Source organism: Eulemur rufifrons, chromosome 30 (assembly GCF_041146395.1).
Source record: "Eulemur rufifrons isolate Redbay chromosome 30, OSU_ERuf_1, whole genome shotgun sequence".
Classification (NCBI taxonomy): domain Eukaryota; kingdom Metazoa; phylum Chordata; class Mammalia; order Primates; family Lemuridae; genus Eulemur; species Eulemur rufifrons.
The window spans coordinates 86,766,591-86,782,233 of NC_091012.1; the positions used below are offsets into that span (position 1 = coordinate 86,766,591).

Consider the following 15,643-nt stretch of genomic DNA (forward strand, 5'->3'; position numbering starts at 1 on the left):
ATATTTACCTATATTGTTATAAGTGAGTTTCTTATAGACAGCATGTAGTTGGGTCATGCTTTTTCACCCACTCTGTTAATCTCTTTCTTTTAAATAGTGTGTGTAGTCCACTTATATTGAATATAGGGCTTGAGTATGCCATTATATTTTTTGTTCGATTTGTTCTTTCATTCTGTTTTATTTTATTTTTTCTTTTTTTCTCCCTTCCTGTGGGTTATTTTGATCTTTTTTAGAATTCTATTTTGATTCATCTGTAGTGTTTTTTAGTGTTTCTCTTTGTATGCCTTTCATAGCAGTTACTCTGAGTATTACATTGTGTGTGTGTGTGTGTGTGTGTGTGTGCGCAAATATAAACTTGTTACAGTCTACTGGTGACATCATTTTACCAGTTTGATTAACATGCAGAAACCTTACCCCTTAGGTTCCTTTTTTTGGGTGGTGCAGGGGCAGGGAGACAGAGTCTGGCTTTGTTGCCTGGGCTACAGTGCAGTGGTGTCATCTTTAGCTCACCGCAATCTCAGACTCCTGGACTCAAGCCACTCTTCTGCTTGAGTCTCCTGAGTAGCTGGGACTACAGGTGCGCGCCACCATGCCTGGCCAGGTTCTCTTTTTATAATGTAACTGTTTTAAGTGTTCAACCTCTTCAGTCAGTGTAATCATGTTGTCCTTAACCATAAAACATAATTTAGAAAGCATAAACAGAAGGAAAGTATTGTATTTACTCTTTCACTCTTTTTTTTCCCTCTTTTCATTGTTGCTTCTTCCTTCCTAGTGTTTCAGCATTACTTCTATCATTTCATTAGTGTTTAGAGAACTTCCTTTAGACATTCTTTTAGGGCAGGTCTGCTGGCAATAAATTCTCTGAGTTCCTTCATTTGAGAATTTCTTGATTTCTCCTTCAGTATTAAAGGGTATTTCTGCTGGATAAAGAATTTTGAGTTGGCAGTTCTTTTCTTTCAGCACTTGAAAAAATTGTGCCACTTCCTTCTGGCTTCCATGGTTTCTTATGAGAAACCTGTTTGTTCAAATTATTTTTCCCCCTTTAGATAAGGTGTTCTCTCTGCTTTGAATTCTCTCTTATTTTAAGATTTTTTTTCCTTAACTCCAGTGAGAATGGCCTTTATCAAAAAGTGCCAAAACAATACATGTTGGTGTGGATGCGGAGAGACAGGAACACTCATACACTGCTTGTGGGACTGCAAACTAGTGCAACCCCTGTGGAAAGCAATATGGAGATACCTTAAACAGATACAAGTAGACCTACCATTTGATCCAGCAATCCCGTTACTGGGTATCTACCCAAAAGAACAAAAGACATTCTATAACAAAGACATCTTCACCTGAATGTTTATAGCAGCACAATTCACAATCACAAAGATGTGGAAACAACCCAAATGCCCATCAATACATGAGTGGATTAGTAAAATGTGGTATATGTATATCATGGAGTATTACTCAGCTATAAGAAATAACGGTGATATAGAATCTCTTATGTTCTCCTGGAAAGAGTTGGAACCCATTCTACTAAGTAAAGTATCCCAAGAATGGAAAAATAAGCACCACATGTACTCACCAGCAAATTGGTTCCCCTGATCATCACCTAAATTCACATTTGGGAATAACACCAATTGGGTGTCGGGCAGATGTGGGGGGTGGGGGAAGGGGATGGGTGTATACCTACATAATGAGTGCAATGCGCACTGTCTGGGGAATGGACATGCTTGAAGCTCTGACTTGGGCGGGGTGGGAGGGAATGGGCAATATACATAACCTAAACTTTTGTACCCCCATAATAAGCTGAAATAAAAAAAAAAGATTCTTTTTTCTTTATCTTAGTTTTCAGAGAATGCTTATGAGTGTATCCTGTTTGTGGTTCATTCCGGTTCTTAAACCTGTAGGTTTATGTTTCTTGCTAAATTTTGGTAATTTTCAGCCATTATTTCTTTAAATACTTTTTTAGCCCCTCCATCTTTCTCCTCTCCTTTTAGGACTCTGATGACAAAAATGTTAGATTTTTTTGTTATAGTCTCTTTTTTTTTCCATTCAATTTCTATCTGTTGTGTCATTTCAGGTTGTGTCATTTCTATTGTTTAGTATTTAAGTTCACAGACTCTTCTATCCTCTACATTCTGCCATTGAGTCAGAGGAATGTAGAGGATAGAATTGAGTGTTTTATTTCTGTTATTATATTTTTCAGTTCTAAAATTTCCATTTGGTTCTTCTTTATGTCTTCTATTTCTTTGATGAAACTTTCTATTTCTTTCATTTGTCTCAAGTGTGTTGATAATTGCTTATGAGGCATTTTTTTTAATGGCTACTCTTAAAATCCTTGTCAGACAATTTTTACATTTGTTGTCTCAATGTTGGTGTCTGTTGATTGCCTTCTTGAACTCATTATTTCCTGGTACTTATGACAAACTTCTTATGTTTAAAATGAGCATTTTGGTTACTATATCATGAGACTTTGGAGCTTATTTAAATGTTCTGTTATACTAGGCATCTTCTGAAAAATGTTCTGGCAGAGCATGAGGTGCCCTGCCTCATTTCTGCCAGTTGATGGTAAGAGTTCAGTCTCCCTGCTGGGATTCTGCTGGTACTATCCTGGCTGGGAAGGTGAGGATTATCTGTTTACTTCTCCCCATATGGCCTCCTCTTACACTACAGGGGGTATTTCATTAGTTCTTGGGTGGTGGTATAATTCTTAATTCTCCACTAGGCCCCTTTTGATACTACCCCAGTAGGGAGGGGAAGGTGTTTTCTTGTAACCACTTGGTGTAGGTGGATGTCCTGGTTCCCTACATGGTCTTCACTGATACTCCTGGGTCTCGGGGAGGACCTTGTTAAATCATACTTCTCTAAGACCACCCTGGCAGTGCCTTTAGTTATAACTTGGTTAGGTTAGAAAGATAGAGGTGCAGCTACCTTTTTTTCTGTACTATTTGGCTGGAGTCGAGTGGCTATCTTAGAGTTGTCTGTCTTGCTATGCTACCCCTTTTATGGACCTTTATCTAGAAAGGCCAGGCTTTTCTTAGAAATTTTTTTTATACCATCTGCTGGAGTTCTTTAGAAACTAGTCTAGGATATGTAAGGCAGAAAGAAAGCCTATGAAACTCACTGCCATTTTGTGCCTTAAGTCCTGAAGTCCATGCCCAGTCTGCTTCCTCCTTTTCACTTTTCAGAGTCTTCTTCTGTTCTTTTTATATATAATGTCCAGAGTTTTTAGCTGTACTTATTGTGAGGAATAGGGAACAGTATGTGTATTCCATCTTTCTAGAAGTGAAAGTCCAAAGATTAAACTTTTAAAAGAATTATTGTATATATGTCTTTTGATGAATATATATATATATATATATATATATATATATATCTGTTGGTATATGTCTAAATGCAGGGGTCCCCAACCTATGATGAATTGTATAATTATTTCATTATGTATTACAATGTAATAATAATAGAAATAAATGTAATGCACTTGAATCTTCCCAAAACCTCTCCCCCAATCCCCCACCCCCGTCCATGGAAAAATTGTCTTCCATGAAAACGGTCCCTGGTGCCAAAAAGTTTGGGGACTGCTGCCCAAGAGTGATATTGCTAGGTAATAGGTATGTTCAGCTTTAGCTTGTGTAGCCAAAACATTTGTCTAAAATGGTTGTACCAATTTATACTCACACCAGTTGTATATGTGTGTTGTAGTTGTCCTCCGTCCTCATCATCACTTGATATTGTTTGTCCTTTTCTTAAAAAAACTTGTGATGTTTATATAGTGGTAAGGCTTCAGAGTTTTAATTTGTATTTCCCTGGTAACTAATTTCAGGTGGATTGTAGTTTTAAATTTGGAAGCTATAACAATGAAGTTTTTAGAAGGAAACAGCAAAGATTATTTTCTTCATCTTGCAGTAAGAAAAATTGAATAAACAGGATGCACAATGTACTAACTATAAAAGGAAAGATTGATAAGTTGAGCTTTATTAAAATTAAGAACTTCTGTTCTCCAAATGTGTAGTAGTTAATTTTATGTGTCAACTTGGCTGGGCTAAGGGATGCTCAGGTAACTGGTAAGACATTTTTGGATGTGTCTGTGAGGGTGTTTCTGAAAGAGATTGGCATTTTAATCAGTAGATTGAGTAAAGAAGATTGCCCTCATCAATATGGGTGGGCATGATCCAATCCATTGAGAGCCTGAATAGAACAAAAAGGCAGAGGAAGGGCAAATGTACTTGCTCTTTCTGTTTGTGCTGGGACATGCATCTTCTCCTGCCCTTAAAGATCAGCAATCCTGGTTCTTCAGCCTTCAGACTCAGACCACGACTTATACCAACTCCTCCTATCCCTACTTCTACCCCCTGGTTCTCAGGCCTTTGGACTGGGACCAGGATTTATATCATTAACTCCCCTAGTTCTCCAGGTTGCTGACAGCAAATTATAGGGCCTGTGGGCCTCCATAATCACAGTGAACCAAGTCCCATAACAAATCTCGTACGCACAAACTCACTCACTCACTCTTACTCCTATTCTATTGGTTCTGTTTCTCTGGGAAACCCTGACTAATACAAAAGGCATTTCACATTAAGAGTGAAAAGGCAAGCTACAAAGTAGGAGAACCTAGTTCTAATATATAGATTTAGAAAGGACTCTTATCCATAATATATAATGAATTCTTAAAAATTGATAGGGTAAACCAGACAACCCAATAAAAAGATGGACAAAAAACTTGAACAGGACTTCACAAAAGATAATACCCAAATGGCCAATAAACATGTGAAAGGGTGCTCATCTTCATTAATCATCAGAGAAATGCAAGTTAAAAATGTTTTTGACAAAGGTGCAAAAGTGGTTCAATAGAGAGGATAGTCTTTTCAAAAAATGGTATTGGAACAGTTGGACTTTCATAGACCAAAAACAAACCTTGACATAACCCTTACCCCTATTCAAAAAACCAAGTCAAAGCAGATCATAAATCTAAATGTTAAACTATTATACTTGTGTAAGACAACGTAAAAGAAAATCTTCCAGAACTCAGGTTAGGCAAACAGTTCTTAGTTATTATGCCAAAGGCAAATAATCCATTAAAGAAAATATCAATAATTGGACTTAATCAAAATTAAAAACTCATGTGTGTGAAAGACCCTGTTAAGAAAAGGAAAAGAGGCCGGGCGTGGTGGCTCACGCCTGTAATCCTAGCACTCTGGGAGGCCAAGGTGGGCGGATCGTTTGAGCTCAGGAGTTCGAGACCAGCCTGAGCAAGAGCGAGACCCCATCTCTACTAAAAATAGAAAGAAATTATATGGACAGCTAAAAATATATATAGAAAAATTAGCCGGCCATGGTGGTGCATGCCTATAGTCCCAGCTACTCAGGAGGCTGAGGCAGGAGGATCCCTTGAGCTCAGGAGTTTGAGGTTGCTGTGAGCTAGGCTGACGCCACGGCACTCACTCTAGCCTGGGCAACAGAGTGAGACTCTGTCTCAAAAAAAAAAAAGAAAAAAAAAAAAGAAAAGGAAAAGACAAGGTAGGCATGGTGACACATGTGTGTAGTCTGAATTACTTGGGAGACTGTGGCAGGAGGATCGCTGGAGCCCAGGAGTTCGAGGCTGTAGTGAGCTATGATTGCACCATTGCATTCCAGCCTGGGTGACAGAGTGAGACCTTGTCTCTTAAAAAAAAAAAAAAAAAGAAAGAAAGGAAAGGAAAGGGAAAGGAAAAGACGAAGGACTCATATCCAGAATGTACAAAGAATTCTCAGAAAGGAAGCAAGCTCGTTAGAAAATGGGCAAAAAACTTGAACTGACACTTCACTGAAGAGGGTCTATGTATGGCAAGTAAGCATATGAAAAGATGTTTAATATCATTAGCCATTAGGAAAATGTAATTTAAAATCACGAGTTATCCCTTTACACCTATCAGAATAGCTAAAATAAAAAATAGTGACAACACCAAATGCTGGTGAGGATGCAGAGGAATGATCTGTCACTAGTAGGAATGTAAAATGGTACGGCTACTCTGGAGCACAATATGACAGTTTCTTTAAAAAAATAAAATAAAACATATGCTTATCATATAACCCTGCAGTTATGCTCTTGGAAATTTATCTCATAGAAATGAAAACATTTTCACACAGAAACTTAAACACAAGTGTTTATAGCAGCTTTAAATAATAGCCCCAAACCAGAAACAACCCAAATGTTCTTTAAGATGTGAATGGGTAAACAAATTATGGTATATCCATATAATGGAATATTGCTCAGCAATAAAAACGAGTAAAATATTAATACTGATCCAAGCAACAACTTGGGTGGATCTTAAGGGCATTATGCTGAGTGAAAATGCCAATCTCAAAAAGTTACATGCTGTATGATTCCAGTCATATAGCATTCTTTTTTTTTTTTTTCATTTTTTTTTTGGGGGGGGTGGGGGGAGACAGTCTTGCTCTGTCACCCTGGCTAGAGTTGCAGTGGTGTCATCGTAGCTCACTGCAACCTCAAACTCCTGGGCTCAAGCGATCCTCCTGCCTCAGCCTCTCGGGTAGCTGGGACTACAGGTGCATGCCACCATTCCTGGCTAATTTTTCTATTTTTTTGTAGAGACGGGGTCTCCCTGTTGCTCAGGCTGGTCTTGAACTCCTGAGCTCAAGCAATCCTCCTGCCTTGGCCTCCCAGAGTGCTAGGATTACAGCCGTGAGGTACCGCACCCTGCCTCATATAGAATTTTTGATGTGATAAGATTGTGATGCTGGAGAGCAGATCAGTGCTTGCCAGGGTTTAGGATTAGGGGAAGGGTGTGAATACTCTAAGAGATAATACAAGGAAGTTTTTTATGTGTGATGATGGAACAGTTTTGTATCCTGCATGTGGCAATGGTTACATGATTCTACATACATGATAAAATTTCATAGAACTTATACCCCAAACAAAAACGGATGAAGTCCAAATGAGCTCTGTACTTGAGTTCATAACAATATCAATTTCCTGGTTTTGACAGTGTACTGTAGTTGTGTAAGTTATTATAAGTTACCATTGGGGGAAGCTGGATGAAAGATACATGGGAATTCTCTAAACTACTGTTGCAAATTCTTATGAACCTTAAACTATATTGAAAAGATTATAATAAAAACAAAAAGATAGTACCATGGTTTGTCAAGATCTGGAACAACTGGAATTATCACACACTGCTAGTGGAATGTAATTTGGAATAACTACTTTGGAGAAATAAATATTTGTTCAGTTTAACAGTGCCATATACATACCCTATGGCTCAGCAGTTCCACTCTTGAATATGTACCTAACAGAAGTGCTTTTACCAAAAGACATGTACAAGAAAATTTCTAGGAGTACTATATATTAATGGTTCATATTTTAATCATGTTTGTTTTGAGTATATACTTTAATACTGATGCTTAGTATTAAGAAAATCTAAAATTATCCTGGTTAGTTTATCTCAATGTGGACTTACATATTCCAGACTGAATAATATTATAAGTTAATTAGTTAAAATCAATTCTTTTTTGTGTGTGTTGAAAATGCACTTTTTTATTATTTTAATAGGTTTAGGGAGTATATGTGGTTTTTTGTTACATGGATGATTTGCATGGTGGTAAAGTCAGGGTCTTAGTATACCCATCACCCAAACAGTGTACATTGTACCTGATAGGTAATTTTGGACCCCTCACCCTCCTCCCACTCTCCCCACCTCTGAGTCTCCATGTCCATTATACCACTCCATATACAGTGTGGTCTGTACACCCATCATTTATCTCCCACTTGTAAGTGAGTACACGCAGTATTTGTTTTTCTGTTGCTGAGTTACTTCACTTAGGATAATGGCTTCCAGTTCCATCCAACTTACTGCAAAAGACATTATTTCATTCTTTTTTATGGCTGAGTAGTATTTCATGGTGGTTTATATATACACCACATTTTCTTTATCCACTCATCAGTTGATGGGAACTTAGGTTGATTCCATATCTTTGCAGCTGTGAATTGTGCTGTGATAAACATATGAGTACAGGTATATTTTTGATAAAATGACTTCTCTTCCTTTGGGTAGATACCCAGTGGTGGGATTGCTGGATCTAATGGCAGGTCTACTTTTAGTTCTTTGAGGAATTTCCATGCTGTTTTCCACAGAGAATGTACTAATTTGCATTCCTACCAGCGGTGTATAAGCATTCCCTTTTCATCACATCCATGCCAACATTTATTGTTTTTTGACTTTTTAATAATGGCCATTCTGACAGGGGTAAGGTAGTATCTCATCGTGCTTTTAATTTGCATTTCCCTGATGTAAAATCAATTCTTAATACCAATTCAGTCATTAACTCTTTATTTTTCTTTTAGGGGGAGTTAAACAGCTTTGCTTCCCACTTGTATGCTTTTCAAAGTCAAAATATGTTGTTGAGCACATCTACACCTAGTAAATAACTCTATTATTGCAAATTATATTATATTGCTTTACAATTGTTGGTATGTTTGTGGTCTTGTAGGTGGTAGTCTCCTTTACTGCCATGACCAAATATTTTTTTCATCTTTTGTATTCTCAGCCTAGCTCAGTGTTTGAGAAGCATTAGAAATTTGATAAACATGCTTATTAAACATATTCAACTCTTCATTAGTGAAGTTCTCTGTAAGGGATGTGTGTGTATGTATGTATATGTTTTAACCTACGTAGTTTATACCATTCTACATGCTTGATCCTTTTGTATGGCTCTATGTTATCTTTTATGTGGAATAGATATTAAATAACTTGAATAATTTTGGAGTAGCATTTGCCCATAAACCCTTAAATGTGTCCACTAATTAAAGAAACCACTGTTTGTTCTCTGTAATGAATATGTATTATAGGTAAGTATAAAAAGAAAATAGTCATTATAATCCCTCTGACCAGAGATAACCACTGTTAACGTTGTATGTATGTTTTTAATGCAGTTACAATTATATTCAATAAGGCTCTATATTTTGCTTCCCCCCCCCCCCACATAACGTAGTATTTTGGATTTTTAATGGTAACATAGCCAGAGCATAATTTAGCTCCCTATGTTATTATGTATTTTTTATTTTCAGCTGTATGCTATTATTATAAATAACATTGTGACAAATGTATTTTCTGGAAAATTGGTCAACTATTGTGATAATTTCTGGAGGCTGTATTCCTAGATGTGTGATCGCTCCATGTTGACATAAAACATGAATTTAGTATATCTGTTCATTTTGTACCAGGTTTTTCTTTAGTATATGATTAGTAAACTAAATTGTAAACTCTTTCTCAAAATTTAGAGTTCTTTTGCACTCTAGTATATAATGCCATAAATGTAATGGCACGGCATTTGTTTTTAATTTTCTATCATGAAAGAAAATAAGGCTTGGTATAAAGGCATTTTATGGTGATTGTTGAGAGCTTATTATATTCCAGGGATTTTCTTATTCTAATATAAGTTGTCAACAATAAATGAATTAGTATTGTATAGTTATCCAATGAAATATCATGCAGCTAAGAAGCATGATGTTTATTAAGAAATTCAAGGAAATGCTCATAATATAAACTGTATGTACAGATGTTATCTTGACTGTGTAAAACCCAAAAAGTAGATACTGAGAAAAAAAGAAACCTACATGAAATGTATCAGTATTGGAATGGAGGTTGTTTCTGGGGAGTGGAACTGAGTAATTTTTTTTTCTTTAGACTTGTTTATATTTTCGAAAAATGTTATATATAATCTTTTTCAAATTAAATTTTTATTAATATCAAAGTAATATACTTACATAGTTTTAAAAAAGCAAATAATTTTACAAGGCCTCAAATAGAAAGCAGTCCTGTGACCAACTTCTTTCTACCCATGATTTCTACTTTTTGGAAGTAACCAATTTCAACTCTTGGCATTTCTTCTGTATTAACTTATTTAAGAGATGTGTCCAGAAAGTATCCAGCCATGTAGTATGAAAAATGGAGACATTTATTGAAGAAGATACAAGACATAGGGCAGCGATGCCTCAGTTCCCTTCAAAGTAGGCACCTTAGGACCTCACACTGTTCTCCCAGCATCTCGTCCACTGTTCAAAACACTTGCAAAATCCTTTGTTAGAATCACCACCAGTTGCTTCGTCGTATTTTCCTGAATTGATGGTCTGAAATCTCTTCCCTTTTAAAGGTGATTTTAGTTTTGGGAAAAACCAGAAGTTTCAGGGTGCCAAATCTGGGCTGTAGGAGGGCTGGCTTACCTGGGTGATTTGATGTTTCGCCTAGAAAGTCTGCATGAGACGTGATGCATGGGCAGGCAAGTTGTTGTGATGAAGCTGCCAATCAACGTTTACCCATAGCTGTGGCCATTTTCATTGTATTTGCATCTCTCAACCAACAAAGAACATTGAGGTAGTAGTCCTTCTTATTAATTGGCCTGGAGGCGTGAACTTGTGATGGACAACACCTTCCCAATCAAAAGATTCAGTTAACATGGTCTTGATCTTGCTGCAATTTTTCCACGCCTTCATCGGGCGTGGAGAACCAGGTGACTTCCATTGGGGCGACTGGGCCTTGTTTCTGGATCATAGCCGTAGACCCACTGTTTATCTCCAATTATGACCTTCTTAAGGAAATCTTGTTCATTGGTAGTGGTTTAAAGCAAGTCTTTAGCAAATGCAGCACAATGTTCCTTCTGCTCTGGTAGCAGAAGCTACAGAATGTATTTTGCCATGACACGTTGTGTGCCAAGATCCTGCATCAAAATCTCGCACGCAGTTGTTTTTGGAATCCCCAGATCAGCTTCTAGTTCTTGTACTGTCTGTCACTAATCTTAGTTGATTGCAGCCCATACATGTTCAACATTGTCAGGTGTTCTGCTTGTTTCAGGCCTTCCAGTATATGGATCACTTTCAACAGATTCTCGACCATCTTTGAAATGCTTGTGCTACACTTTTGTTTGCGTTGCACTCATTGCGTCATCCCCGAAAGCCTTCTCAATCATCTGAATAGTTTCTGCAGGGCAGTGTTCAAGCTTAATGCAAAATTTGATGGAGATTTCGTTGCTCTACCCACTCAGTCATTTAGAATGTGACGGCCACACAGTACACATGCTCGCTCACTCAACAGCATTTAGCGCCCCGCTGATTAGTATAGTGAAGTCTTAGTTGTTCACACATACACATTACAGTCCACTCTTCTTGGCTGCCAGGTTGCATTGATGTCGCCCAAACTATTCTCCTTATAGTAACAATGGCTGGATACTTTCCGGACAGACATTGTGTATCGTTTCTACAGTCTAAAGTGGCAATTTACCCACAAGCACATGCATGCCTTTCTGCATTCGTTTTCTCAATACAATTTTTTTATAATATTTGCCTAAATCAATTTGGTGTGTTTGCTCTATTGTGACTATGTAAATATTCTTAAGCCATTTAAAATACTGATTACTTGTCTTTTTTTGTGCACCTATTTTTGCTAAAGTATTGATTTGTTTTTACCATTTGCTTAGTTTTCTATGTACCTGTTTCTAATTTATTCCCAGTTCTCCTCTAAAAATATTATAAATCCTTGTGTTCCAACACATCAGTTTTTATTTCCTTAGGTACATCCTTCCTGGAGCCCTGTGTCTTCTTCCTCCCATTCTACCTACCTTAGTACCTTGAATCTATCTAACTTCTCTCCTTACATTCATTACACTATTTTATAAGTGTTTGCATATGAGTCACCCCTACTGTACTCAGTTCCTTGAACACTGCCCTTCATTTTGATGTACTTAGTGCCCCTAACAGTACCCAATACAAAATGGGCTTTCAAGTTACACATTTTCTAAATTTACTCAGCAATCTGTAAATAAAACCTTGACTACATTGTAAACATATGATTTTCATTTCATCTTTATTCTTAAATCAGACTATTTCATTTTCTAGCACTTCTTCCTGGGAATACAAATCATCAACCTGATTCCTTAGAATAATGTCTTATTTTCTTCAGTAAGTAAGAAACAAATTCTCTGAACTCCTGATTGTTCAAAAAACTGTCTATGGATCAAAAAGTTGTATCATAATTGAAATATCTGTAAAGCACTGGTTACTAAAGCATTTATTCTATATTTTCATTTTCAGGGGGCGATTGTTTATTATTTCCACCAAAGCAGGATCTCTAGGAATTAATCTGGTAGCTGCTAATCGAGTAATTATATTTGATGCTTCTTGGAATCCATCTTATGACATCCAGAGTATATTCAGAGTTTATCGCTTTGGACAAACTAAGCCTGTTTATGTATATAGGTTCTTAGCTCAGGTAGGTTTATAATTTATATTTTCTTTTTCATATTGAAAGACTGGATGAAACTGATAGTATTTTAGAGGTGCAGAACATACATGTATTACAGAGAGGCAAACAAAGTTGAAACTGTCAATCCTATACATGAGTCAGCATAAGTCAATTTTGGCATCTCTCATGATTTTCTGTTTTGTAATTTGTCATTTTCTATAATGTCAACTTTCTCAGGTTGAAATTGTTTTGCATGAGTAAACAGAATTGATATTTTCTTGCTAGTTCAGGAAAGTCAAACATTTTTAGTTCATCTATTAATAAAGATAGAAAAGCCAAATAACTGTTAATAAATCTGATTTGCTTATAGATGAAAAAGTCAGATGATCATTGTTTTTCAGTGGCCACCAGGTATTCTCTTAATTTGAAAAATGTGGGTAAAATTAACATAGAATCATTACAAAGAATATTTAATACTTTCTAGGCAAGAATATTTTTCTTCTTTAAATATAAACTCAGGTCTTAAAAAACAGAAACTCAAGTTTGAGAAAAATAAGTATTAATGAAATCAAAGAAGTGAATGCATTTCAAGGTAATACAAGTTTATAGGATCAAATTGCCTTTTTAACTGGTACATCTGCTTTGGGAGCAGGTGCTACCACCACTCTCCACCTGCCTCCAAATCTGAGTTTCTCAACCAGAGACTGGGTTTTACTGGTAAATCCTTGCTTATTTGATCTTCTTTAGTACCTAATATGATTGATAACCTCATTGTAAACTCTTTCCTGTTATTTAAATTTAGAGTTTCTTTACATTCTACTGTATAATCTATAATACATTATATTTAATATACATTTAATGTAATGTAGTTTATATGTAATGTATATAGAACTTTATATTAGTTGTCTTGAAATTATAGAAAGTAAGACCTGCTATAAAGGCAGTTTATAGAGATTGTTGATAGCTTATATGATATTGAAAAAGTAATTAAACTGCTCTCTTGCATTATAACTTCAATACCCACCTAAATTTTTATTTTGTGTGCCCTTTTTTTTCTGTTTATGCTGGTTATCTGCCTGCTCTCCTCCTTCCACCAAGTGTAGAAATATATAAAGTAACACCTGAATGCATTTTGCTCAGACAGTATAGAATGATTATCATCGATTTAATTTTCTTAATTTGTCATGTTAAACTGTGCTGAAAGTTGAAATCTTTCATGAATTAAGCAACATTGTTGATGAATTTTTCTTTATGCGAACATATTGCCATGAAGTTTTACCATTACATATCAACCAGTAAGTATGTTTCTCCTTGATTAAGTTTCATGTTTATAAATTCTATTTGTACGTTGTTCCTTCTTTTTACAAAGGGAACCATGGAAGATAAGATTTATGATCGGCAAGTAACTAAACAGTCACTGTCTTTTCGAGTCGTTGATCAGCAGCAGGTTGAGCGTCATTTTACTATGAATGAGCTTACTGAACTTTATACTTTTGAGCCAGACTTATTAGATGACCCTAATTCAGAAAAGAAGAAGAAGAGGGATACTCCCATGCTGCCAAAGGTAAACATATTTAGATTATTAGCTTAAAAAAAACATGGATGAAGGAAATTTACTACTATTAGAAAGTTAGTCATCTCATCAAGGCTGTATTTCAGAACCTTTCAAAGAGAAAATTATATTTAATAAATTTTGCTGAGATAATTATAAATGAGAGGGGGCTTGATTAGTTCTCCATATAACAACCACAGAAAGATAGTGTATTCTGTGCCAAATAAAATGTTCAGCCTTCCAGAAAAAGGTCTCCAAGTAGAAACCTTAAAGGAAATAGTGTAGTTTAATAAACTATCCTCTTTTAATAAACCTCTGGTAGAGGGCAGGCATATACAATTTAAATAATTCTATATAAAATTAAACTGTGTCTTCTGTAACATTCTTTTCTGTCAGAGAGCAATTAAGAATCAGCAGATGTCCAACAGGTATATGAAAAGGTGCTCAATGTCACTAATCATCTGGGATATGCAAATCAAAACCACCATGAGATATCACTTCACACTTGTTAGGATGGTTATTATTTAAGAAAAGACACTAAGTGTTGGTGAGGATGTGGAGAAAAGGGAATCCTTGTACATTCTTGTTGGGAATATAAATTGGTACACTCACTATTGAAAACAATGTAGAGGTTCTTCACAAAATTAAAAATAGAACTATGTTGTGATCCCAGCAATTTCACTTCTGGGCGTATATCTAAAGGAATTGAAATAAGGATCTTGAAGAGATATCTGAACTCCCATATTGATTGTAGTCATTATTCACAATAGCTAAGACATGGAAGCAACATAAATGTCCATCAGCAGAAGAATGGATAAAGAAAATGTGGTATATAAATACAATGGAATATTATTCAGCCTTAGAAAAAGGAAATGCTGCCATTTCCAATAACATGCATGAATCTGAAGGGCATTATGCTAAGTAAAATAAGCCAAACACAGAAAGACAAATACTACATGATCCCATTTATATGAGGAATCTAAAATACTCAAACTCATAGAAGCCAAGAGTAGAATGATTACTTATAGGGGGTGGGGAGAGTAGGAAATGAGGAGGTATTGGTCAAAGGGCACAAAGTTTCAGTTAGGCAAGATAATTTAGTCGTAGAGATCTACTGTATAGCATAGTGCCTATTGTTAATAATATTGTATTATATACTTAAAAATGTACTAAGAGGGTAGATCTTATGTTAAGTGTTCTTATCACAAAATAATGAAGGTGGGAGGACATCGTTAGAGGTGATAGATATGTTTATGGTATTGATTGTGGTTATGGTTTTGTAGGTATATACTTTTCTTCAAACTTACCAAGTTGAATACATTATAGCATTTTTTTTTTTGTCTTTTTGTGCCTGGTTTATTTCACTTAAAAAAATGTCCTCCAGATCCATCCATGTTTCTGCAAATGACAAAATTTCCTTCTTTTTCATGGCTAAATAATATTCCATTGTGTATATACATCACATCTTTTTTATCCATTCGTCCCTTGGTAAACACTTCAGCTGATTCCACATTTTAGCCATTGTGAATAATGCTGCAATAAACACTGAAGTGCAAATATCTTCTGGTTACATTTTATGTCTTTGCCTCACCCAAGCAAGGTTTAGAGGCATCCACTTCCCCTCTATAATGCTCACTGTGTCTGTGACCATTAGTTGTGAGTTTTCCCCCCCAACCCCTTAATCCCTGGAGAGTATTACTACTGTGTGAGCACCATAGTGTTGATCAGTTAGTACCAATTTCACGGGGAGTACATGTGGAGACTATTCCTCAAATCTTGTGATACCTCACTGTGGATAATGGGCTCAAGCTCAATCCAGGAAAATATAAGAGGTGCTAGATCACTGTCGTTTCTTATAATTGAGTAA

The 15,643-nt window shown here is 36.0% G+C and overlaps 1 protein-coding gene across 2 annotated transcripts in view; it reads left to right on the top strand.

Annotated features, from left to right (window-relative positions):
• The window catches only part of ATRX (ATRX chromatin remodeler), a 216,863-nt gene that overhangs the window by 164,641 nt on the left and 36,579 nt on the right, over positions 1-15,643 (top strand). For both annotated transcript variants that reach the window (XM_069464119.1, XM_069464120.1), the window contains 2 exons: positions 12,074-12,251; positions 13,594-13,788. In XM_069464119.1, the coding sequence (XP_069320220.1) occupies positions 12,074-12,251; positions 13,594-13,788 (373 nt within the window). The remainder of the gene's footprint in view (positions 1-12,073; positions 12,252-13,593; positions 13,789-15,643) is intronic.